Raw genomic sequence first — 26,112 nt, forward strand, 5'->3', positions numbered from 1 at the left:
CAAAGTGCTTGGAAATGACACATCCTCACCTGTTGCATCTTCCTGCTGCTCAGGGATTCCTTGGTTTTGTCACTGTCTTCACTGGTGGCCACCGCAGAGGCCCTCCTGGGTGCCTCCTGGGGACAGGCAGGCAGGCCTCTCCCATGTCCAGAGGCAGGGTTCTGGCAGGCTGCTAGGTGGCAGTGTGCAAAGCCCAACATGGCACCACTGAGTCTCCAACTCTCCTGCCACCCGGTATGAGAGAAGTCACCAGAAACAAACTGCCCAATCCTGAGTACAGGCCTCAAGCTGGAGGGCAAGCTTCTGATGCCTGGATGTCCTCACTACTGCCATCCTTTCAAGCGAAAAAAGTCAACTGTGTGACTTGGCTAAAAACCACCAGGACACCAAAACCCAGCTTGGTTCTCAGCTGCCCTTGCTATGTCCTGGCTGAGTTGCCCATGCTGACCTGCGGCCCCCTCTCCACGAATCCCAGAGCCCGACTCGGCAGAGAATGTGCAGCCTGAGACCATCCAGGCCTGCAGAGGTCTTGGCCACATCTTCAGGTGGGCAGCACAGGCACTGGCCACCTATTTCCTAACTGATTAAGAGACCACCAATGGGGAACATCTTACCTGTAGGTTCCTCGCCCAACAAGGAGGGGTCAGGGAATGCTTAAAATCCCAAGACCCTTCCTCAAACCTTTGTTGTCTCTCTCTCCCTCCCCTCTCGAGAGGCTCCCCACCTCCCGGCTTTCTCCCAGGAGGTGCTTTCCCCTTCCCTGCTCTCCTGGTCCCTTTGAAATAAACTTTCTGTCTGCAATAGATTCCCGGCTTTTTATTTCTATAATAAGCTGAGGAAAGAACCCACTGGGCTTTTCTGGTAATATAGCACACAATGGATCCTTAGACTCAGAACTGGTGAAATGCCATACGATTGTTAGATGCACAGAGAACAACATGTCATCTTCACTTTGGCCAACTCTGGTTTTCGGGGAACTCCATCATTGTGATTGGCCAGAAGATCAACCCCCAAGTTTAACACTCACAGGAGATGGAAGACTATGGTTTCTGAAGGGCCTACGACATGGGCAGTCACCCATGAGGTTGAAGGCTTTAGGGAACACGGATCTCCAGAACTCGATCCACATTTCAAAGATGGGAAATAATCACGAATTGCCACTGGGTCAGCCACACAGGGTTTCCACACAGAATACAAGTAAAAGTAACCCACAGCTTGTAAAAAGCCACACGCAGAGGAAAGGAGAAAGAGCTTGGCTTTTAAATAAAAGAACAGACAAGAGGGAACCATCTCAGACACACTCCAACTGCTCCTGGATTGTACTTTGTGCAAGTTGGCCCACAGCTGTCCTAGGATGTTAAAAACAGGTCATTCTGGAACATTCCTTCCATGGCTGTCAGGTTGGCCTGCATGCACGCACCATGCTGACTTGGGGGGCCTGGCTGTTCCCATGCTGTTAGAGGACACAGACGTGTTAAACACATACACCATGCTGCCTCCAGGGCGCCCACTGCTCAGGAAGGACTGGCCAGTTACGGGATGGGAGTTAGGGAAGGATTAGGGGTTGTTGAGATTGGTCAGAGTTGAAAGCTCAGAAGAAGAGAGGTGCAAACAGCTTAGAATTTAAAGCACTGTTCAGAGGGAGATGGTTTCCCCCCCCAGAAGGGGACGGCTACGCAAACCCCTAGGCCAGCGATTCTGCAGCAGCTCTGGAATCTGGCATTGGCTTACATTGAAATTCACCTTGTGTTTCCCTTTCCCCTCCTCCTCCATAGGCCATGTGCTCTTGCCCCAGCCTCCCACTTCTCCTCTGTCTTCCTTTCATGCCCCTGGAAGGGCTGGGTCCAGTTGCCTTTGGTCTCCATCCCCTCCGTCTGCCTGCCACCCCTTCCCCCACTCCCCACCAATCTCATGCATGAACCCTGCCTCTTTGGAAAAAAAGAAAATTCACACCTCATTCTTGCAGAGGGGACTTAGGAAAATATGCAAAAAATTGTTGTTGTTACATAGAAAAACATAAGATCTTTAAGTTCCAAGCTGTCTCCCTGGAAGGAGAGAGGATGTGGAGGGCTGGGAGGTGGGGGGGAGCGGGCAGAAGAGAAGCAATGGCAGGTCCAAACTGGCTCAGACTGGGTCATTGGTTGTGGCAAGGTAGCCAGCAGGTGGCATTCTCATTGCCCTGGGGCAGTCAAGCGGGTTGGAGAGCCGGGGAGATGGGTGGACAAATTTCCAAGGGGAGAAAAGAGGTGAGGTGCAAAGGGGACGGAAGGGGGGAGGGGGAGGAAGAGTCAGAAACCAGGCAAGGAGAAGAAAAAAACAAGGTGTGTGGGGTGGCTGGGGCTGAAGACCCAGACACATCAACCAGGGTGGGCCCGAGAGATCAGCGGGCAGGGGCAGAGGGCGCGGGGACGGCAAGACCGCCATGCCTGGCCTGCGTCTGTTTGTGTACTTCCTTACACTGTCATCGGTAGCTGCCTTATCTATTTTCACCTCTGGCAGGAGCCGGCCGCCGAGGTGGGAGCCGGGGCCACCGATGAGGGACACCACGCCATTGCAATCCACCGTGCTGTTGCGTTTGATGCTGCGCCGCAGGCTGGGGAAGATGCGAGACGAGCGGCTGCCCTGGCTGTATCCGCTGTATCCACTGTAGCTGCTGCGCCGCTCACGCGCCCGAATCGGGATGAAGAGTGAGTCCCGCCGGCCTTCGCTCTCCTCCACTGTACTGTGCTCGTCATCGGCGAACTCGTTCTCGGAGCCCGGGTCTCGGAAGCGCCCGGGACCACGGAAGCTGAAGATGCTGCTTTTGCTGTTGTGGCGGGAGAGGAAGGGCGAGCCTGGGATGCTGAGCAGTGACTGCAGAGGGCAGAAGAGAGAGACAGAGAGGGAGAAGGGTGAGTGAACCGCGGGTACCCAAAGGATGTGAGCAGGACGGCCACAGCCCTGCAGCTTGGTAACAGGTGCACAAGGGTCTTGGATGCTGTACAATGCTCACCATTTGTTCCTGCCATTTCTGGGTTCCACCTGCCAAGACTCTGATACTGCCGGCTTTGTGTGAAGCCCACCCCAGGATCCTCTTTGCCCACCAATACAATGGGCTCCCTTCCCTCTGGTTATCAAGTCGCCATGAAAACATTCCCCTTGAAGGTTTTAGTGCTTGTAAACTGTGTAATCCCCAGTTGAACCAGGTGTAGGTCATTGAAATCTCAGTCCAAATAGAATCATCTTTGCCACTTAATTTCCCCACTCATTTCTTTTTTTTCATTCAACTCACACTTCATTCCTCATTCCCTAGAAAAGTTTGTATAAGCGTATGCTTTTATGATTGAGTGTATTAAGAGTGTATTTAAAAATTTTCCTGACTTGTAGTACTACAAAGCTTATGAATACAATTGATCAAGCTACGCAAACGTATCACACATTTTGTGGGTAGCTGGCTTTGAACAATCATTAAAAGGCATTTCTTAATGAGATGGGTGGGATTTTGCCAGTTGTTGCTTAAATATTTGTTGATAGTGTTATTTTAGAATGAGACACTTTTTAATAAAGCATTTTATGAGCTAAGAGACCTTGTTCACCTGAATGTTATCTTGGAGGAGAATTTTGTCCCAGTCATGTCACTGAATGCTTCAAACTCCTTCCAAGTTACATTTCAAAAATTACATTGCAAGCTGTCAGCAAAATTCACTATACTGTCTCAGTGGCAATTACATGAAGTTTTCCTTCGGTTTTGTTGAAAATGAAGAACTACATTCCAGCTCACCAGAGGATTAAATGCCTGGGAAGTAGCAACAAACCAGAAGTCTTGATTTCTGAGGAAGATTAATTTTTTTAAGTGTTGATACGGGTTACTCTTCCACTTAAAAGTATCTAGTTTAACCAGACAGAAAAGGATGGAGTGATCCAAATATCAATTTCTTTCTAATATTGCCAACATTATTTTTTAATAAAACGATTTTTTACACTTGATCTTAGCAAAAAAGCCGAGAAGTGCTAATAAAATGATTTTTAAAAATCTTATCATACACCTTAAATATATTTTTTAGCGAAACCTTAAGGTCAGGCTCATTTAACTCATGGGAATGTCTACCACGGGATCTGAGCACCACGGTTGTCTGCGTATCACCCCAAGTGGTCTCATCTTCATTAGCAAAGGTGACCTTGTTTTTCATTTTTAATAAAGGTGTGATTATTTGTCTCAGGGACAACCACCCCAACTCCTGAACTTCAGCCACCCTACTAGCCCTAAAGGTAAGTTTCCATCTCAGCAGAAATTTCCAAGAGACAGTACAGAAAGCCTGGAACTGGAAGCGTTCCGGATTGAAAGAAATGCTGTAGATGCCCATGCTGTCCACTCTCCTTTTGCTGGACATCCTAGACACTTGCACATGTCAGGGCAAGGCAGCGGGGAAGAGCGGGGTGAGAGACTTGCCTGCCTTGTGCGGGGAGGAAGGAGGAGGTACAGGAGGGCAGGAGGGGAGCCCATGTGGCCCTGGGATCCACCATGGTAAAGATGCACACATGGAATACACATCTGGAAAGCAAGCTCTTAGACACTGTGATTGTAAGGCCTCATGCTGGCGTGTTGGATTCAAGTCCTGTTTCCGATTCCAGCTCTGGGAGGCTGCAACAGTAATGCTTCGAGTAGCTGAGTAGCTGAGTAGCTACTCATGTGGGAGAACTGGAGTTTAGCTCCTGGCTTTGCTCTGGCCCAGCACTAGCTGTTGCAGGCATCTGGGGGACTGGATTTGCAGATGGAAGATAACTATCTTTAAAATAGATTAAAAGAATAAGAAACATTTGGAAAAGGCACGTACACAACATGTATATGTTTCTTTCTTCTTTGATGTGTGTTTGGTCCAGGGGTGAGGGCAATTCTAGCTTACTATTTCCTCTTCTTACCTATCTACCTGGGCACCCTCAGTGCATCACTGCTCATTTCCATCCCAGTATGATGGGCAGACCAATGAGAGTGTGTGATTTGCTAATGGTCTGCCATAGGACCAGCAGAGAAAGCAGCCGGAGACTTTTTATCATTGCATCCAAGAACATGATCGTTTTTCCAGAAATTCACTGTTCTGACAATAGCCTACGTTCAAGAAGAATTGGAAAAAAAAGAAACTAGTCCTTCCCCATGGATGGTTTGGAAACACTTTAGGGAAAGAATGTGGCCAGCCAGAAGATGGCAGGTGTCATAACATACAACTGGGATTTCTCTGTAGTTAGCTCTGGGATGGTGAGGCATAGATACCACGGACACACGGGTCGCACGGAGAGGCATCGGGGCTAGTCTGGAGGTGGGAGTGAGGGGGGCATGTCAGAGTGGTCAGAGTGGTGCAGGATGGGGAAGTGAGACCCTAGTCAGGACTGCCTGGTCGGAGTAACTCTGCAGGGCTCTGGGTTATGCAGGCAGCGTCAGGCTGTCTGGTACACAACCCTGGGGTGAAGGAGAGCAAGGAAAGTCCCGGTTAGGGAGTGAGTTAACTCAGGTGGGTGGTTGAGCCTGTGGCTTTGGATTGGTTGGTTGGTGTATGAAAAACTTCTTGTTTTCAAAAAGCTTTCCTGTGAAACCGGGGGTATTCTGGTCATAGCTGCTTGCTTGGGAAACTGGCTTTGGGGGGCAACGTCCAGGATTTTGGGCGATGACCCTCACATTAATTCAGGGCGCTCATGGGCTGGGAAGGAATAGGACAGAGTGTAATGAATGGAGAGGGTGGGTCAGAGGTTAAAGGTTCCATCTCCACGCCATTGCTCATTTTTCCCTCCGATGTAGCAGTGGGTCTTCCAATGTGACCTGTGGGCTCCTAGGGGTCCCTGAGACCCTTTCAGGAGAGCCTGCAAGGTCAATATTAATGTCATAATAATAATGACACGGTGTCTGTCCTTGTAGGCACACGGTGGATGCTGGGGGCCTGGCTGTTTCTCAGTTGGCCCTGACAAGGTCAGTGTGGTTCTGAACAGTGGGATTCGGCTTTGGTCGGCTTTGCCTCAACAACAAAAACATCTCTGTATCAACAGCCTCACATGATCAACGCTGCACAGGCTGAAGATATGCAGGGCACCATACCGGATTCTTATCCAGCAAAGTGCTTGCTGTATAAGTTACTGATGGGATTTCAGACTCATATTCCAACAGCATCAGAGAGGAACATTCCAGATGATCTGAGAAGGCTATTAAAAAAAATCCCTCCTTTTGTTCAACCATATATCCGTATGAAATTAGCTTTCGCTTGAATACTTCAACCACAAAAAAACCCTACTGCAAAATATGGAATGCGTGGAGAAAAAGGATACTCTGTTTTCCATCAAGCCCCAGGCAGGCTGAAGAGGTGTGCAGAAATGTAAATAAAACTATTCTCATTTTTTGTTGTTTTGCGAAATAGTTCAATTTTATAAAAATATATTTAAACAGTTTGTGTTAACCATGCAATGGTTTTTATCATTATCATTTTAAAAACAAATTAGTTTACCAAGAGTTTTCAAAATTCCTTAACTATAACTCCTGACACACAAAAATTAAAAGCACATTTTCCAAAAGCTCTTTGGGGATTTTAATACTTCCAATGATACAAACGAACCCTAAGACTAAAACTGTTGGGAATTATTACAATAAAATAATTAAAATATTTTACAAAAATCTTCATAACTTTTCCTGAGCGTTACAGACGGTGAACAGGAGATGGGTGGGCAGGAAGAGCCTTGTGAAGATCTCAGAAGATGCGGAAGTAAAAGAGGCTGACTCTCTGAACAGTGTTGGGGAAAAACTGAAGCCATGTTCTTTATCAAGCCGACAGAAGAGCTGGCAAGTGGGGGAGGGGTGGCCACAACCACAGGATCTGGAGTCAGACAGGCCTGGCTCTTGACCTGCTAGTTATCTAACCTCATGTCGCGGTGAGCATTCAACCTCAGGGCTGAGGGACACCACTCGGGACACCAGCTTCCCGGATGGCAGTGCATCGGTTCGAGTCTTGACTGCCCCTGATTCTAGCTTCTGCTTAACGCAAAACCCTAGGAGGCAGCAGAGGATGGTTCACGTGGCTGGGTCCTTGCCCCCCACACGGGAGACCTGGATGGAGGTCCTGGCTTCCTACTTTGGCCTAGCCTAGGACTAGCTGTTGTGTGTACATCCGGGGGAGTGAACCAGGGAATGGGAGCGCTCTGTGTCTCTCCACTTTTCAAATAAATCAAGTGCATAACATAAAAAGTTTTAAGAACATTGTAAGTGGGTGGCCCCCAGGAGTCTACAAGTTTTCTTTCAAATAGGGGGATGAGGGGAAACAGACACTTTGCATGCAAAGCAGGGCATTTCAGAAGCCGGTTTTATTTTCTGAGCTGGGAGTAGTAGGTACAACTCAGGGCTAAGGCCCAGAGATTAATCAGAGCCCACTGAGTGGCTTCACGTCACTCCCCAGCTCAGCGAGGACTGTGCACAGGGAAGGCTTACAACACAGCGGCGCCCACCTTCCCCTGGAGGCTGAGTGAGGAGGAAGCGGAGGGCAGAGGAGCCGGTCAGAGACCAGCAACATAAACAAGTCCCGGAGGAGTTCAATGACATTTCTGAAAGCCACACTTGTTTATCCAACAGGGTCTGACTGCTGGCCGTGGGTTAGCAGAAGCAGGCTTCGGCTCTGGGCTTGCCACAAGAGAAGAAAGGAAGTGGACCTAAGGGGAGCATGTGTACACAGAGCACACCCGGGGGCAACAGCAGCAAGTGAGGGGCAACACAGAACACAGAGACGAAATGCAAATTCCCTGCTGGGGAATGCAGGGCTTAGGAAGGTGACAGTAAGGTGGGGGAAGAACCCCAACGCGGCCATTCAGAGATGGAGAAAAGGAGGATTTTAGGAGACTGGGTGTTTCTGGAACAAACCACAGAGCGGGAAGGAAACAGGCCCTGTAGCAGACACACCTGGTGGGCACAGGGGACAGTGACTGGACACCGAAAAAGCATACTACGTAATCGCCGGCCGGAGAATGCTATGAATTCCGCACTAAGGAAGTGGCACTTCAGGGGCAAACCGACCACAGCCAATGAGAGGAAACACCTCTCTCTCTCCCTAAGTCACCCTTCTGCATCTCAGTATTTTCTTTAGGCCCCCACCTCAATGCCTCAATTCCTTCGATGTGGGTTTTGATGACCTGCACCTGTCAGGGCTCCTGGTACTCAGCTTCCCACCCCCTGTCCGCAGACGACGCACTCCATCTTCCCTGCTTCGCTGGAGTTTCGAGACACAATGTGCTTCCTTTCAAGGCCAGAACACATCTTCCAAGGCTGAGCTCCACTTCCATTTCCTTCTCCGCCTCTGCCTCTCTCTCTCTCCTGGACTGGAAAAGGGCTCCCTTGCCTGCACACCCTTTAAAGAAGCCAGCCTGGATTGGGATGTGTGCACTCACTGTCTTACTTGCCATTCACCACCGCATCCAAGGCCCCCGGTGACTTCCTGGGTGCCAAATCCAGTGGACCTTTCCAATTCCAACCACGCCCAGAGGCTCCTGATAAAGTGCTGCCTTCCTCAACCTTTCCTCTGTTGGCTTCACAGAAGATCTGGCACCTCTCTTGGCACCTCTAAGGCCTGCCAGCACCTTCCTGCGTCAGCTCTGCCTCCTTTCCCCGTGCACACACCAGCAGTCATGGCTCTGGCCCGCTGTTCCTTCAACCGACTGACATGTGTTCTAAGTCACCTTGGTGAGTCCTCACGGATTCAACTGCCACCTCCAAGCTCGGGACGTCTTCTCCAACCATCTGTACACCTCAAAGATTGTTCTAGCCAGTTCCCCAACAAACAATTTGAACTTGAGATGTCCAAACTAGAACATCTTCATGCTGTCTTTCCAAATCTGGAGTGTTCCTTCTTCTTACTGTTTGCTTAGTGAACACACATATTTCAGGTTCGGCACTATAGCATAGTGTTAAGGCAAGTGATCCTTGCCTTGCACACGCCAGGATCCCATATGGGCGCTGGTTCTAATCCTGGCTGCTCCACTTCCCATTCAGCTCCCTGCTTGTGGCTTGGGAAAGCAGTGGAGGACGACCCAAAGCATTGGGACCCTGTACCTGTGTGGGAGACCCAGAAGAGCTCCTGGCTTCGGATTGGCTCAGCTCCAGCTGTTGCAACTGCTTGGGGAGTGAACCATTGGACAGAAGACCTTACTCTCTGTCTCTCCTCCTCTCTGTATATCTGCTTTTCCAATAAAAATAAATACACATATTTGTTTCTGACCAACTGGTTTTCTTTTCCTGGGAAATACTGGCTGAGCTGCAGGTTGCCCTGAGTCTGTGTGCTCCCAGACAGGCAGCCAAGCTCAGCCATAGATAATACTGCGTCCCCTATGCTCTTGGCTCCCTGAGGGTGCGGGGAGAGATGCCATTTGAAGCTTCTGGCAATATCTGGGTTCCCGTGCAACCCTGGCTGTACCGCAGGCATGCTATAAATGTGTGCTTCACGGAAAACAAGGGCCACACTTCAGGACCCGACCTGCTGACCGTGTAAAGAAAAAAAATGAAGGAGAAGCAGCAAGAGGGAGAGAAAAGAAAACCACAGAACAGAATAGTAAGTAAGCTAAGACAGATGAGTGTGGATGGAAAGAAGGGGTTGAGAGCAAGAGGTGAAGAGGACTGGCAATGAGAGGACAACGGCACTGAGCCCTGAGCGGTGAGGCAAGAGACCCACGAGTCCCCTGTGGGCACCGAGCGACGAGGCTGGGTCCAGCGCCACAGTCACTGCACCCTGCTCCCCACCTACAACCCGCCTTCCTCAACAATGCGGGGTTACATGGGATCAAATCCAGAACCTAGGGATGTGTGGAGTTAGTTTTTTTTTTTAATCCCAAACTATCTATTTTATGATGACATAACAGAATGACCAATAATGCTCTCTCCCACCCCCCTCTTATTTCCATTTTTAAACCTATTTTCCATGATACATTTCTCCCTCCTGTCATCATTTTCCCCCAAACTATCAAAGTGGTATAGTCCCTTAGTAACAGCTACAAATGTATCATGACGTGGCAGTCATAGCAAAAGCAGAAAATCTAGTGTTGTACTGTATGGGTACATTTAAATGTTTCCTTGGGAGTCCCACTTTTATCGGAAAGTAGAGATGCGTACTGCAACGTTTTTACTTCCCGGTATGCTAGCCTTCGTTGTACAGTTCATCTAAGAGAATATGTGTATATACTTGCTTCTCCATGTCTACTTATTCGGTACTTTGCATGAAGACTGTCATATCAGAGGGAACCTTTGATATTTGTCTTTTTCAGACTGACGGACTGACTGCACTAAGCATAACAGTTTCCATTTCTATTTGCCCTATTTGTTAAAGCTGGATAAACTGGAGGCTTTCAAGCAACCGTGGGCTACTTTTTCAGCACGACTCTTTTATATCTAGGATAATTCATTACCAGAAATGACCATACCCAATTCAAACAGAGTATCTTAATGAGTTTCATGACCCTTATTATTATTTTTACCTCCAATGATATATGATTCTTTTTTTTTTGATATATGATTCTTAAACAGAGATGTTTGAGTTAAATCCTGGTGTTTGGAGGCTAAGGGGCCAAGGCTGTTGGAGAATCCAGTTTGCTGTCACACATGCGTGGAGGGAGGGCAGGACTCAGGTGGAGGAAGATCCAAAGATGCCAGCTATGCCTCTGCCTCGAGGGGACGTTACAGAGCACGGCACGAAAGGAGGAGGCTGCAGGCTGCTGGCACGCAGGGCAACGGGGCAGAACAGACGCAAGTCGGTCTAGGAGACCAGACCGTCTTGGGCTCGTGTGAGCCTAGGAGGTTTACCTGATTCATGATGGAGAACTTCCTCCCTATCCTGTTGTCCGGCAGCCGGAAGCCCTTTCTCCTCATCCCATCTTCGGACTCGGACTTGAACACCTTCTCGGGATCCCCTTTCTCCTCTCCTTCTGACAGCTCCTTCTGCTTCCTCTTCTTCCGCCGGTTCCGCCGTTCCTTGGCACTCTTGGAACTGAGTTTGGAAATCTCAGATGAGCTCCGGGGAGAGCCGACCCCGTCTTCCCCTTCCTCCTCGATGGCATCTTCCGACACTGTCCCTGCTGAGGTGGCCATGGCAGCAGCCTAAGGAGAGGAGCCACAGCCACGGGTGAGACCAGACGCCAACCCACGCCAGCCAATCAGTCCAGAACCCTTCCTATGCTGTGCATGGGAGAGGAGGGGGCACCCGGCCTGCTGGAGGAGGCCACAGCCAGGAGCCGCCTTTCCCCATTCTCTGCTGACTGTATTCTGGGACAGCCCTGAGGGACCGGAGCAGAGACCGCTGAGCACACCTGGGGATGGGTGTTTTCTAGTACCTTGGCCAAGAATGTGACTGCCTTCTTGTTACCAGGGTGGGGGTAGGGAGGGGGTTGCTTTCTGAATGACTCTGGAAACGCATGCTAAGGATCCATGTGAATTCTACAGCACAAGCCCAACTGTGTCAACACACACAGACACTTGCATTTGGTCAAGCATCAGGAAGGGAAGTCATTTGAGTATTTTGTCTGTATTTTTCATTAGAAAACAAAACTTTTGTGAGCCAAGGGACTCTGATGGCGATCCTGTATTTTTCTCAACAACAGGCCAAGCTTATAAGAACTGTCTTGGGCCGTTTTCTTCCTTATAGGTCATCAGTGCAGTTGAACACAGATTGATTGCGAAACTCAGGTGAAGATCACTCCTGTAGACAATTTGGTGGCTGAGACAGAGTAACACGGTCAGCCCTCTGTGGGTGGCTGGGCTCTTCCTGTCAGGCCCATCACCTCTGCTTGGCAATGAGCAAATGTGGCAGCACTCAGAGGCAGCCAGGGTCGCCAGGTCCCGCTCCTCCACCCACTGTGCTCCCTCCTGGCCAGGTCCCGCTCCTCCACCCACTGTGCTCCCTCCTGGCCAGGTCCCGCTCCTCCACCCACTGTGCTCCCTCTTGGCCAGGTCCCGCTCCTCCACCCACTGTGCTCCCTCTTGGCCAGGTCCCGCTCCTCCACCCACTGTGCTCCCTCCTGGCCAGGTCCCGCTCCTCCATCCACCTGTGCTCCCTCCTGGCCAGGTCCCGCTCCTCCACCCACTGTGCTCCCTCCTGGCCAGGTCCCGCTCCTCCATCCACCTGTGCTCCCTCCTGGCCAGGTCCCCCTCTTCCACCCACTGTGCTCCCTCCTGGCCAGGTCCCGCTCCTCCATCCACCTGTGCTCCCTCCTGGCCAGGTCCCCCTCTTCCACCCACTGTGCTCCCTCCTGGCCAGGTCCCGCTCCTCCATCCACCTGTGCTCCCTCCTGGCCAGGTCCCGCTCCTCCACCCACTGTGCTCCCTCCAGGCCAGGTCCCGCTCCTCCACCCACTGTGCTCCCTCCTGGCCAGGTCCCGCTCCTCCACCCACCTGTGCTTCCTCCTGCTGCTTCTTAAGTTGCTCCAGCATGGCTTTGAACTCAGCCTCTTTCTGCTCTGCCTCCTCCAATGTGGCCTGATTCTGTTCTTCGTAGGCCATGGCCACCACGGCCAAGATCAAGTTCACCAGGTAGAAAGAACCCACAAAGATGACCAGGACAAAGAAAATCATGTAGGTTTTCCCAGCTGCTCGCAGAGTCTGCAAAGAAGACAGAGGCCATTTTCTGAGTCACCTGCTTCTGGTGTGTGAGGCAGAAGATGATCTGCTTCCTTGGTTAGGAGCACCAGCTGACTTCTGGATGAAGCCTCCTTTCTAAAACACATAGCTTCCCCAACAGCCTGGTCCTCAACTCCCAGTAAATGGCAGCAATAACCCCTATTCACGAAGACAGAAAAGTCCACTCCTGTTTCCAAATACTCCAATATCCTTAAGACACAAGAAAATGCTTCTTCCCTCCCGCCCCAGGGAAAATGATCTGAGTTAAGAACTATATTTGACCTCAACAGTTGGTTTGAAAATAATTAAAAAGAAAAGAATTCAATATTTCGGCTTATTTATCTTCCAGTTTTCAAAGAATGTTAACAGATTCCATCCTTGGAATTAGGTGCGTGCCATGGGAAGTCCCACCTTTTTTTTTTTTTTTTTAAGATTTATTTATTTCTTTGAAAGCCAGAATTACAGAGAGAGAAAAGGAGAGAGAGAGAGGGAGAGAGAGAAGGAAAGATCTCTATCTGTTGGTTCACTCCCCAAATGTTTGCAAATGGCTTCTTTCAGGTCTTCCACATGTGGGTTGCAGGGCAGAAACACTACCACCTTCTGCTGCTTTCTTTCCAGCTCATGAGCAGTGAGCTGGATTAGAAGCAAAACAGCCAGGACCTGAACTGCCACCCAATCCGGGTGCCAGTGCTGCTATGTGCCAGTTTTGTTCTCTACCCCACAATGCTGGCCCCAGGAAGTCCCCGTCTTGAGTGACTCCTATCTATCTTTTACAATAGGATAGGCTTTTAAAGAGAGAGAAGACATAAAAGACAGTGGGGAGGGAAAAAAAAAGGTCCCAGGCCTCTTATTTTCACTGATAGCACATGGCCATTCGGGTAAAACAAGGTGTTAGGCATTTTTATCTTTATTCTTTGACTCACAAATATTTCTTTATCTATTTTTAAAGATTTATTTATTTCTATTGGAAAGTCAGGTATACAGAGAGGAGGAGAGACAGAGAGGAAGATCTTTCATCCTAAGGTACACTCCCCAAGCGGCTGCAACGGCTGGAGCTGAGCCAATCCGAAGCCAGCAGCCAGGAGCCACGAGCTTCTTCCTGCTCTCCCACGCAGGTGCAGGGTCCCAAGGCTTTAGGCTGTCCTCAACTGCTTTCCCAGGCCACAGGCAAGGAGCTGGATGGGAAGCAGGGCTGCCAGGATTAGAACTGGCGTCCACCCATATGGGAGGAGTTTAACCACTATGCTATTGTGACGAGCCCAACTCACAAATATTTAACGGAGGAGCTGACACTGTGGCAGAGCAGGTGAAGCAACCACCTACAACCAGTGTAGGTTGAAGTCCTGGGTGCTCTGCTGCCAGTCCAGCTCCCTGCTAACGCACCCGGGAAAGCAGTGGAGGATGGCTCAGGACCCTGATGCCGACATGGGAGACCCAGATGGAGTTGTGTGCTCCTGGCTTTGGCCTGGATGAGCCCTGGCCAGTACAGCCAACTGGGGAATGAACCAGCAGGTATAAGTTCTTTCCCTCTTCCTCTGTGTGATTTGAAATGTAAATAAATACATCTTGACATATTTGATGGAACATGGCACTAACCATAAACACATTACGGGAAAGACTCAAACTTGAGTGAACTGTGCAATGGAAAAGTGAGGATTCGCTTGGGGAGATAAACTGGAAGCTTTCCTGAAAGACGTTCCTTCTTTCATCAGGGGGGTATGATCTTCTCAAACTGACATCACCAATTGCCAGAGTTAACAACAACAACAACAAAAAAGAATCAAGGAACTGCCGCAGAATTCTGAAGCTGGAGGACCCTTGGTAGTCTCCTATACCACCACTCCCATGCCAGCTGGCAAAGTGAGCCCATGTGCCCGGAGTCACTAGCGTCGCCCAAGTGAATGCGACTGGCTCAGTTTTCAACTACACCATCTGCCTGAACAAGCCAGAATGTGTTATCATCTCAAAACCACGACTATTCTAAAACTCTGAGGTCCTTGTGGGTGGAAATTGCATCTTTAGGAAGTCTGGCCCAGTGCACTGCACAAAGAGGTGTTCCATATTTCTGAGATTCTCTCAGTCCCAAGTGCCCAAGAAGCTGGGCGGCAGAAGGCAGGACAACGGGAAGCAGGAAGAGAGCAGCTGCCGAGGTTGAGTTTTGACAGCTACTGAATGTCCCCGAAGCTGGGGACGGGAGCTGGCAGAATTCGCCTCATGTGTCAACCTTCCCCTTGGCCCTGGGTGACATCTTCCCCGAAGGCCTCTCAGCCCAGAGTGGCCCAACCCTACCTGTCCTTGGCCAAATGATCATCAGCCAAGAAAAGCAACCCAAGAGGGGTACCACTCACCAGCTGATACAAGTTTTCCCAATAGTCTTGGGTCATTAGGCGAAACAACGCCAGGAAGGCCCAGCTGAAAGTGTCAAAGCTCGTGTAGCCATAGTTGGGGTTCCTTCCCGCCTTCATGCACTGGTATCCCTCCGGGCATTGCCTGCAGACAGAAAGGGGAGTTCAGGACTTTTCCAAAAAATAATCCCACTGACTACACCTTCCAAGACAGTCGAGGACATAGCGCTATCCACTCCATGACCTTGAATGGAACAAGGAACCAGGCACGGAGCTGCACCAACAAACTGGAAAGACAGACAAAGGGAAAGAGAGAAGGAAAGAACTAAGTAGCTGGTAGGAAATCAGGAGGGGCAGCCAGGGCCAGAATCACCCAGCATAATCCTTAAAAAAAAAAATTCCTGTGTTCTCCCCCAAACCTAGGGAATGAACAGCTCTGCATATGGGCTCCACGCAGCTGTGTTTCCAAGGCGTAAGGCCAGGTTGTTCTCATGCCTACCGAGTGTGAGAACCACTGTTCCCGATTTGGCCCAGCATCCCAGTCCATCAAGTTCAACCTTGGCCCGGCGACTGCCTCCAGCGATAAACACCTGTAGGTCCCAGTGACCTCAGACACGCCCTTTCATCTGCCTTTGAGCTCACGGGACACTGTTCGCGATCCCTACCATCCACTATGTGCAGAAATTAAGTGGCCTAGCAGCTGTTGGAGTCACGTGAACACACAAAATAGCCAGGGCACCAATCTGTGAACCGGCCACCGTCATTGACACAGGCTTTGTCATCAAGGGCCATCTAATTGGATCTTTTCCGAAACCGCATGAGGAAGAGGGAGTATGCCACATTGCACCAATTTTATGGATGAACAAGTGGAGGCGAGGTTGACTTAGTGGCTTCTAAAGGTTGCAGAGCTAGAAGTAGCAGAATTGGGACAAACAGGCCTCTGGCCCCTTGCCTCCTGGGAGAAGTCAACTTCGCCTATTTTGGGTCATTCTAGGATGCCACAGCACTACCAAGCCAGTGTTCTTACTCTGTATTGTGTTACTGTGTTAAGGTAGACCAGAGGGGTTCCACAAGAAGCAGTTAGGCCGTCTGGTGCTACAGTCTATGCTTCGCGCTGATCTGTCCTCAGTCACCTGGGGACGACGTGTCCACTTTGGATGGAAGAATCCAAAGCAGAAAGAAGATCTGAGCCAAGTGCTAGGTTGGACCCAACCCTAGGGGCTGCAGCATGCGCCCAAAGCAAGGTCCAAACTCTACCCTGTTTGGTCCACTCCTAAGAGGCCAGTTGTCTTCAGGAAGAAGAATAGGAGGAGGCTGAGCGACTTACCCAGCATCGGAACTGTTCCCGCAGAGTAAAGGCTCCAGCATGCCAGGCACTATGTAAAAATTTGCTAGACAAGTAGAAAGAGGCAGAAACGGAAGAGGCAGACTTAAGTGAACAAGAGAATTTACACCAGTCCTAAGTAGCCCTCCAGACCCTCCCCTGACCACAGCAGAAGCCACCAGGAACCCTTTCTTGTGTATGCTTTCCTTTATTTATTTTCTTAAGATTTATTTATTTTTATTGGAAAGGTAGATTCACGGAGAGGAGAGACAAAGATCTTCTGTCCACTGAGTCACTTCCCAAATGGCTGCAACGATTGGAGCTGAGCCAGTCCAAAACCAGCTGTCAGGAGCTTTTTCAGGTCTCCCACATGAGTGCAGGATCCCAAGGCTTTGAGCCGTCCTCCACTGCTTTCCCAGACCCACAAGAAGCAGGGAGCAGGATGGGAAGTGGAGCAGCTAGGACTAGAACCAGTGCCCACATGGGATCCCAGTGCTTGGAGATGGAGGATTAGGCAACTGAGCCATTGTGCTGGGCCCAGTAGATGCTTTCCTAGAGATGGTTCCCACTTCACAGTGTGACCACTTCAGCACTCCGCTGTGATGCTCTCCCCCCGGGACCCCCACGATTCAAGGCCAAGGTCTGCTGCTTGCCACCAAGGAGGCCCTAAGGTTATCCTAGTTCTTCAGCCCTTGGTACAACGTGACCCTTGCGAACTGCTAAGTCTTGTTTCTTGGGGCTATCGTAGAACTCCTCGAGGACACCACTCACCATGTCTGTTCCTTCCTGTCCTGGGCCCTGGAATCCCCTTTGCCACATCTCCTTATGGTACCTTCACTGACCCACTTCCTCAGCAGTGATGGGTGCCGACACTACCAACTTCCCTTCCCTCGCTCATGGGGACACCACAGCACCCCACTTTGCTGGTGCGAAACCCAAGTACTCTCATTTAAGAATTTCAGGATGAAAACTCTTCAGCTGGATCCAGGTTGCAGGTGCCTGAGTCACAGCCTGTCTCTCTAGCCTGAGTGGGTGGGTGATGAAGGCTGTGATAGCATCAAGAATGAATGCATTTAAAAAAAAAAAAAAAAAAAAAAAAAAAAAAGGGCCTGGCGGCGTGGCCTAGCGGCTTAAGTCCTCGTCTTGAACGCACCGGGATCCCATATGGGCGCCGGTTCTAATCCCGGCAGCTCCACTTCCCATCCAGCTCCCTGCTTGTGGCCTGGAAAAGCAGTCGAGGACGGCCCAAAGCCTTGGGACCCTGCACCCACGTGGGAGACCCGGAAGAGGCTCTGGGTTCCTGGCTTCAGACTGGCTCAGCACCGGCCTTTGCGGTCACTTGGGGAGTGAATCATCAGAAGATCTTCGCCTCTGTCTCTCCTCCTCTCTGTATATCTGACTTTCCAATCAAAATAAATAAATCTTTTTAAAAAATGGTGTTCATTCATTCTAGTTCTTCCTCTCTCTCTTCCTGTTTATTTGACTTTGCAATAAAAACAAAAATCTTTATAAAAAAAAGAATGCATTTTGGAGATGACACTGCGGCGTTGTGTGTAAAGATGCTACTTGCACCATCTACATTCCACATGGGCACTGGTTCCAGTCCCAGCTGCTCCACTTTCCAGTCAACCTTCTGCTAATGGGCTGGGAAAGCAGCAGAGGATGGCCCAAGTGCTTGGGCCCTTGAAATCACACAGGAGACCCAGAAGAAGCTCCTGGCTTCTGGCTTCCCTTCAGCCATTGTGGCCATCTGAGAGTGAATCAATGCATGAAAGATCTGCTTCTGTCTTTCCCTCTCTGAAACTTTGCCTTTCAAATAAATACATAAAATTCCCCTCCTTTTTTTTTTTTTTTTTTTTTTAAGAATGGTTGCATTCCACAGGGACACTCAGAATTGAGTTTAAATAACCCTGGGAACTCAGTCTAGGGTGGGAAAAGGCTCTCCTTTCCTCAGGCTTCCAAACTTCAATTGTGAAGTGAAACCCAGGAGCTGGTGCCCAGAGTGGGGGCTCCCCCACCCCATGCCAGTGGGGTGCCATGTTAGAGGCTCAGTGCTTGCTGTTGATGCCCAATGACTCTGCGCTGTGCCGGTGACCAAGGGCTAAGCTGGTGTGGCTCTCCGGCAGAGCAGGACCACCTACTCTTATTATTGATATACTCTTCCCAGTCGAAGCCTTTCGTGCCGTTCTCCAGGTAGCTCTCATTGAAGTTGATGGGCCACACGACGCACTTGTTGCGCAGGTTGCCCATGAACAGCTGCAGGCCGATCAAGGCGAACACACTGAGGCAGAACACCGTCAGGATCATCACGTCTGACAGCTTCTTCACGGACTGGATGAGAGCGCCCACGATGGTCTTCAAGCCTGTAGAAACAGCCCCCAACCCCGGAGCGTGTCACCCCATGGCCGGCCCCTGACCCTGGGCCCCACCGCCTCCCTCCTGGCTGCTGGCTCCCGCTCCTTGCCGCGACACCACCCAGGAGACAGGGCCGCTTGCTCCTTACCCACATGAGCGGAGTGACCAACTTCCTGGTGTCAGCAATCCCCAAGAGGCCCAGGAGAGCTCCTTCTATGGCCCCTTGGCGCCTGTCTTCCTTGTCTGACTATTTGCTACTTTCCAGGGGGAGCCAAGCTCTTCCTCGCCTCACAGCCTGGACTATGCCATTTCCCCCATCTGCACTGTTCCTTTCCACTCATGTTCTACCTGCCTAACAGGTGCTCAGTCTTAGGGAGGGGGTCAGTTTAAACAGTACTTTATCCAGGAAGCCCTCCCGCACTTCACAGCAATCCTCCTTCCCCTCCTGTTAGCAATCAGAGAAGTCGCTATGCTTCCTCTGGGACATTTATCACGACTGAGACTGATTTTCTAGGATTGTTCTGTTCAGAGCTATCCCATCACACAGCAGGTGCTCAGGAAACATTTGTTGAAGAAACAATAGAAAAACAAGGGATTAGGGAGGCCTCTAGTTTTTGGAAGAGAACACTGGGGGGTTGAAAGCCAACAGAAAGTGAGAAGGTACAGCGAGAGCCATGGAAACGCTGATAACAAATCCGGCATTCGCAGCTCGTCTTTCCATTAAAGAACACGTCCTGCTCACTACCATGACTTTTATTCTGTCCCTCTTTCATTTAAGGCTTACTTGTGAGCTGTTGGCTTCGACTTGAAATCTGAAGGAAGGCCTTGTCATTGCACAAACAGCGATGCTGAGACAGGGAAACACGGTTGTGGCAGGCAGCTTCGTTTTCTTTGGATCAGAACACACCCACATGGGGCTCTCCTGGGCATGCCCAGACACGAGGCTATCCACAGGATTTGGCTAATAGACCATGGGGCCGTCCCAGAGGCCAAAGCACTCCACCTAGCCAACACAGGGCCTCAGGACACCAAACATCCATGCCCCATCCACTGGTGACAGTGAGAAACTCCAGGGAGCCCTTACCCTGGCCTTGAAGCATGCAGGTGGGTAGAAAACAATCACTCGTTTTAGCCAAGTTTAGTGTCACTGACATGTGGGATCCCAGCAATGTGCCTCCCTTCTAGGAAACTCAGTGTTTCATTTTTGACAAATGGGAATAATGACTGGTAGGGCTGCTGTGACCCAAGAAGACTTCTCACGCAGCACGTGCTGCAGAGGGAACGCCTCGGATGCTAACCACTGCTGTCTGAGTTCAGCTATTGAAAGCGAGTTACAGCACCAACCTTACCAGGTTCCTGTGTGGTCTTAGCAAGGTAAAGAGCGTGGAACATTTCACATGGGCCTGGCACACGATGGGTGCTGTGGGCCATCACTGGCACACATACACAGTGCCCTCCTCTAAGGACGAGCTGCTGGGGCCTAACATCACACGGGGAGGATGATCTGCACGTGTGGTGGATATGGTTAGAAGCACTCCAAGACTTTGCAAAAGAACTTCCTGCATGAGCCCAGCGCTGGCCTTGGGTGCTGTGCCTAGCCCAGGGCCTGGGCACAAAGCAGGCACTTTCAGGAATTTGACGGGAGTAAGTGAATGAGAAATCTCTTCTTAAGCAGAGGGTGCGAGGGGGGAGTACAGCAGAGTCCAGGGTCAGTTAAGACTCTGGGAATTAGGAGACCTAACTGACCAGAATGAGCACGCAGGGGCCTGCTGCTGCCTAGTGGGTGGGCCCTCCAGGGAGGCTGCAGTCACGGCAGGGACATAGAAGAGCTTGCGTGAGCCCCAGGAAGCAAGGTGTTTCCAGCTGGACTCCCATTCTTCCCAGGGCTGGGCAGAGAGTGCACCGGTGAGGGAGACAGAGGGCTAAATCTGGACCCTGGCGTAGCCTCAGAGACAGGCCACTGGGTTCAGAACGAGCTTCAAGCCACTGTTCCCACTCATGTTCCCAGTGGCAGCAGGTCGGGGAACACAGGCCTGTATGGCAGTGGGAAGTGCAGAATCTTCTCTGAAAGCCCTTTATAAATCAGAGTGGGCAGAAGTGGGGCAGGGGAGAGGTAGGCATGGTGGCACAGCGGTTAAGCCGTGTCTAGAGATGCCCTCATCCCACAGCAGAGTGCCTGGTTCAAGTCCTGGCTGCTCCAGCCTCCTGCTAATACATGAACCTCCTGGGAGGCAGCTTGAGTACTCCAGTTGGGAGAACCAGATGGAGTTACATGCTCCTAGCTGCAAGCCTAGCCTACTCTTAGTGGCTGTGAGCATGTGGAGAACCAGTGGATGGAAGATCTCTCTCTGCCTTTCAAATAAAAAAGGTAAATAAAACATTCCAGAATGAGGGTTAGGGTTTTCAGCTGTTGGAGATGAAGTGGCTGAAATTTCAATCTTCTCTTTCATCTCTAGGGCCCCGGGAAATCATCCCACCTTGCAAGGTGAGAAGCCGCTGAGATGTGAATGCGGTTCTGGCACTGTGGAGCTGGGTGGGGGGTGGGGTGGTCCATATGGCTACCACTGAGGAAGACCACACTCCTTGGAGCTTCCTCAGCCACAGCTCCCAAATGGCCCAGCAATCTCCACTTTCAACACCACCGATCACCCAAGGCCCTGTCAACTGCTATTTCCTTCTTTCCCGGCTTCCTCCTTCCCTCCCGCTCTTTGTCTTTCAAGTTTATCATGATCTCTCTGTAAGACAAAGCAACAGAGAGGAGAGAATCTTCCATCTGCTGGTTCTCTTCCCAAATTGCTGCAACAGTCAGGGCTGGGCCAGGCCAAAGCCAGAAGGCAAAACAAACAAACAAACAAAACTCCACCTGGGTCTCCCAAGTCACCTGTTGCCTCCTAGAGGGAGTGTAGGTGGGACTCTCTCCCAAGCACTCCAACATGCGATACAGTGCCCCAAGCCAGCGGTTTAACTGCTGTGCCACAAAGCTTGCCTCTCAATTGCTGGCTTTCCATCTTTCTATCTCTGGAATCTCTTTGGATGGTTCCAATCCATACAACAGAAAATTCTGGGCCATGAGCTCCAATCACCCCCTGTTCCATAAAGGCGTCCTTCTCAGAAGTTTCTGGATGCCAGCTTTGGACAGCTGACCTAAAGCCAGATCCTTTCCTACAAGAGTTGAAGTGGGATGAGAGAGGGGGAGGAGTCCTTTCATACATGGGAATAGTAGGCAAAGGGAAAGACCCAAGAAAGGACTTCTAGACAAAAAGGGAAGAAGACAGCATTCCCACTCCCTACAGCAACCCCACCAGTGGGTTCCCTGAATCACTCCTGTTTCCACTGAGCTGTGACCAGAGATGCTCTATCCATCCCTTCCCTGATGCCCACAAACAGCTGGTTTCACAGCTCTCCACACATCACTGCTCACAGCATCTGGAAACACGAGGCCAGGGAGCTAAAAAACCCAAAAATCAAACCAAAAACAATCCTTCAAGTGAGACTGAGATCGTCTTGTGGGTGAAGAGCTCCTTTTGCTCTGCTTAGGTTGAAGTGGAAATATTGTTGGAGCTGGTGTTCAGATGTTAAGCAAGACTAACACTGAGCATGACCATGGAAATCGCATACTTTCCAAAATTCTCACCCAGATCCCCAAGAGACACGGAGGAGAAAGAAGGGTGATGCGGCTTGATGTCTGCAGCGAAGCAAGGCACACAATCCCATGGCAACAGGAGCTGCAGGCGGGCCCTGGATTCCACACTGCTTGCTGTCTGCCAAGACCGCATCTTCCCTGCATGAAGGTCAATATTTGCTGACACCAGTGCCAGCTGATGGAGAAGATGCTCACTGGCGGAGGGGATGCCATCTCTGCATTTCTTGAAGCTTGGGGCCTACAGCTCCACTGGTGATGGCTGTCCAACCCAGGAAACACAGCCAGGTCAAGGTTCTTTCTCCACAGCTTAAGAAAGGCAAGAAGTTGCTAGTAGAATTCCTGGTTCACGGGGGCCGGTGAGAATGCAGGGTGCCATGGTTCTGGCTGGGACGGGAAGCGGACTTGCTTCTCCTGGCTCCTAGCACTACATACCAGAACCAGCAGGCTCTTGACAACCGATGATCCCAAACAGAGCAGAATGCTCCTCCAAATGACTCCTACACACAGCAGTGTGCAACAGACAAAGTGGGGGCAAATTGGACAGCACGAACTCTTGGAAAAGGCGAGCACCAACTAGCACTGGTATGTGAGTTGTATGTGTCTGAGCACAGCAGTTAGAAGGTTGGTTCTGGGGGGGGGGCACTCTGTCGAAGGGATTGGGAGGTGCAGATGAGATAATGGCCACGGCATTCCAACCTATGTTAAGTCCAAAGGCACCTCTGGGTCCCTGTCCCCTTCCAGAATGCCCACCAATTCCCCCGGACAAACCTACAAAGCCGACTTTTGTGACATGGCCAAGAGGTGAGCCATGCACATCAGGGCCAAAAACTTCCACCACTGTGATGGCCAGGTTCTACATGGAGTGAACTTGCATGCCCTGAGTGACAGTTAAAGCTGAGAAATGGAAGTGGTTTGAAGCAACACGAGCTGATCCCGCTATCAGCTGCATATTGGAACGGGCCCCTGTGGCAGTCACAGGGAGTTCTGAACCAAAGCACAGGCTCAGGAAAGGCTGCCAGGGCCTGGCTGGGTACAGACATGTCCTAGGGGTAGGGTGATGCCTGTCAACCCATCTGCTGCCCACGCAAGCATCATGGCGACAGTTCTGGAAGCTTCTTCAGACCAAAAGCGGTCTGGGAGGAATGTAGGGGCCGTGGATTTATCTGCTGCAGATCAGATTGCTATCACAGAGTGGATCTGGCTCTCAGAGGTGTGTTGGGGGTGGGAGGAGCTGCAACTCGCCAGTGCTGGTCCACTTGGACCCAACTGTTTCATTTCAGTTATCTTCCCTGAAAGGCAATGCGAGAGAAGCAGGCACCAAAGGGTAACGATCAACAGCAAGACACTTCAAAAAGAAGAAGCCACGTGTCTGCATAGCGTCCCCAAATCCCTTTGCCACTCAGTGGATACGGGCGAGTTCATCGTCCATACTCCCGTGAGTCTGCTTCCTGCAGACACAGGGCCGGGAACGAGAAGGCTGGATCACTGTGTCTGCTTTTTACCTAATTTCACGGTTGGCAGTGAGAGTACCGATGCTAAGGAGAGAGAGCAGAGCTCAGAAGAAGGATCAAGAAGCTAGAACGCCCAGAGAGTGAAACGGCACAAAAGCCGGGCTGTCGAGCGGTGAGTGACAGTGCTTTGGAAGGAGTCGTTGTTTAGGTGTTGAGAAGCAGGAGGCAAGGACAAGGGAGGCTCTCCCAACCCATTCTGCACGGGGTCTTCAACAAGTTCATGGAACATGAGCATTCTGAAAAACCTGTGTGGATTTCAAAAAATGTTTTGCACCAAAATAAATTTACTTTAAAGCAATTTTTGTTGATTTTAAGACTTACATATTTGAAAGAGAGAGTGAGCATATCTTTTTACCAGTTCACTCCTCAAATGGCCATAACAGCCAGGCCTGGTTGATGCTGACACCAAGAGCCTGGAACTCCATCAGGGTTTCCCACAGGGCGGCACAAAGACCACTGCCTTTCCAAGGCTCATTAGCAAGAAGCTGGACTGGAAACAGAGCAGCCAGGACCCAAACTGGCACTGTGAGGAAGGATGTTGGCACTGCAAGCAGTGACCTTATCCACTGTGCCACAACACTGACTCTGATTTTACTGAGAGAGAGAGAGAGAGAGAGAGAGCGAGAGAGAGAGAGAGCTCCCATCTATTGTTTCACTTCCCAAATTCCCACCACAGGTGAGTCTGGGACAGAGCCCAGGTTAGGAGATAGGAACTCAGTCTGTCTCATCATGATGGCAGGGACCCAACCCCCCTATCCTAACTAGTGGCTTCACTGCTAAGCCAAAGCCCCACCTCTAAAGGGATCTTCTCTCACCAGTCTTTGCTGTCCTCCTCCCCCCATCTTTATACTACCAGTTGCCAGCCCAGGAAGGCCTGGGACCCCTTCACTGAGATTCCTTGTCTATCTCTGGGTGTATCAGTCCTAAGGGGTAGCAGCACCACAAGCCGAAGGTGAGACTTCTCCAGGCCCACTTGGAAGTTCATTTTGGCTCCGAGTTCTGGATGAAGAATGACAAAGGAGACTTCATAAATGCCTTTAGGTGGAGTCCCTTCATGTCAAGTTGAACCTGCCAAGTGCATTGTTAAAGCCTGGAACCGAGCAGGCAATAAGTGACAGCTCACCGCCACTGACGCGACCCAGGAGAAGATGATGGTGCTCACCTAGGGGGACGGTGACTCTGCCCTACAACCCACACGACAGACATTTCCAAGCCAGTGATGGCCCCGGATCCCCCGACTCATCCCAGGGCACTCCTGCAGGAGGAGGGCTGGGTAACAGGCCAAGAGGAACAAGCAAATGACCAGAGGATTTGGGGCTTCCCCGGGGTAAGAGAGGGAGATGCAGAGCGGGATTTTTCTCTTACTAACTCCAACAGGGAGAAAGGCGAACAAGATGACTGGAGCCGGAAGTCCCACTTCACTCCGTGGCCAGTCAGATCCACCACTCCCCCACCATCATCTCTAGTATTGGCTTTACTGTCCCGAACTTTCTCTTCTGTCCCAACCAGCCTCCCAAGGCATGCTCAGTTTGGGGGACTCAGGGGATGTCTCTAGAAACAGCAATGTGGAAATCTCCAAACTGCCAAGCTGATGTCTACATCCCAGTCCAAGCCCTTTGTTTGGGTGTCAGTGGCTCCTGCAGAAAGACAGCTGCCACCCAGGCCTGCGCGCACCGTGCTGGATGCTCGCGTGTGCGTTACTGCAGGAGGAAGGGTGAAAGATGTGACACCAGTCTGTTATGCCGCAGGGATGCTGGGGGCCGAGGTAAACCACGTACGTGGAGAGCGCGATGCGAGCCCTGAGCCAGGCTCCAGAGAGCATCTGCTGCCCTAGTTAGTGAAATGAATGCAGCTTTCCAATTTAATTCTGGAGAAGTTTTGAGCTCACAAGAACATAAAGAGACAGATGCCCTGCAGAGTGCACCGGGGGAAGTGAGTGCGACACACAGGATTGCAGTGACAAGGGGCCACGGGGCAGTGTCTAGTGCAGCGGTTAAGGTGCATCTCATACAGGAGAGCAGTGCCTGAGTTCAAGTCCTGCCTCCGCTTCTAACACAACTTCCTGTTAATGCACCCTAGGCAGGGGAGGGGGCAGCACAGGAGATGGGTCAAATACTTTGGTCACTGTTACCCACATGGGATGCCTGGATGGAGTTCCAAGCTCCTGCCCAAGCTCCCTGATTTGGCCTGGAGCAACCCCAGCTACTATGGGTAACTGGGGAGAGAACCAGCAGATGGGAGAGATTCTCTCTCTCTGAAATTGAAAACATAAAAATTAAAAGGGGCCAGAGGAGAGATGAAAGGAATCACCCTAGGAAAGATTTGGCACTCTG

At 50.7% G+C, this 26,112-nt stretch overlaps 1 protein-coding gene across 1 annotated transcript in view; it reads right to left on the reverse strand.

Annotated features, from left to right (window-relative positions):
* The window catches only part of SCN8A (sodium voltage-gated channel alpha subunit 8), a 192,335-nt gene that overhangs the window by 59,541 nt on the left and 106,682 nt on the right, over positions 1–26,112 (reverse strand). The window contains exons 7-12 of the mRNA XM_058673528.1: positions 18,412–18,633; positions 16,274–16,337; positions 14,950–15,091; positions 12,377–12,583; positions 10,793–11,086; positions 2,491–2,853 (exon numbers count right to left, since the gene is read on the reverse strand). Of these exons, the coding sequence (XP_058529511.1) occupies positions 2,491–2,853; positions 10,793–11,086; positions 12,377–12,583; positions 14,950–15,091; positions 16,274–16,337; positions 18,412–18,633 (1,292 nt within the window). The remainder of the gene's footprint in view (positions 1–2,490; positions 2,854–10,792; positions 11,087–12,376; positions 12,584–14,949; positions 15,092–16,273; positions 16,338–18,411; positions 18,634–26,112) is intronic.

This window comes from Ochotona princeps, chromosome 15 (genome assembly GCF_030435755.1).
Source record: "Ochotona princeps isolate mOchPri1 chromosome 15, mOchPri1.hap1, whole genome shotgun sequence".
Classification (NCBI taxonomy): domain Eukaryota; kingdom Metazoa; phylum Chordata; class Mammalia; order Lagomorpha; family Ochotonidae; genus Ochotona; species Ochotona princeps.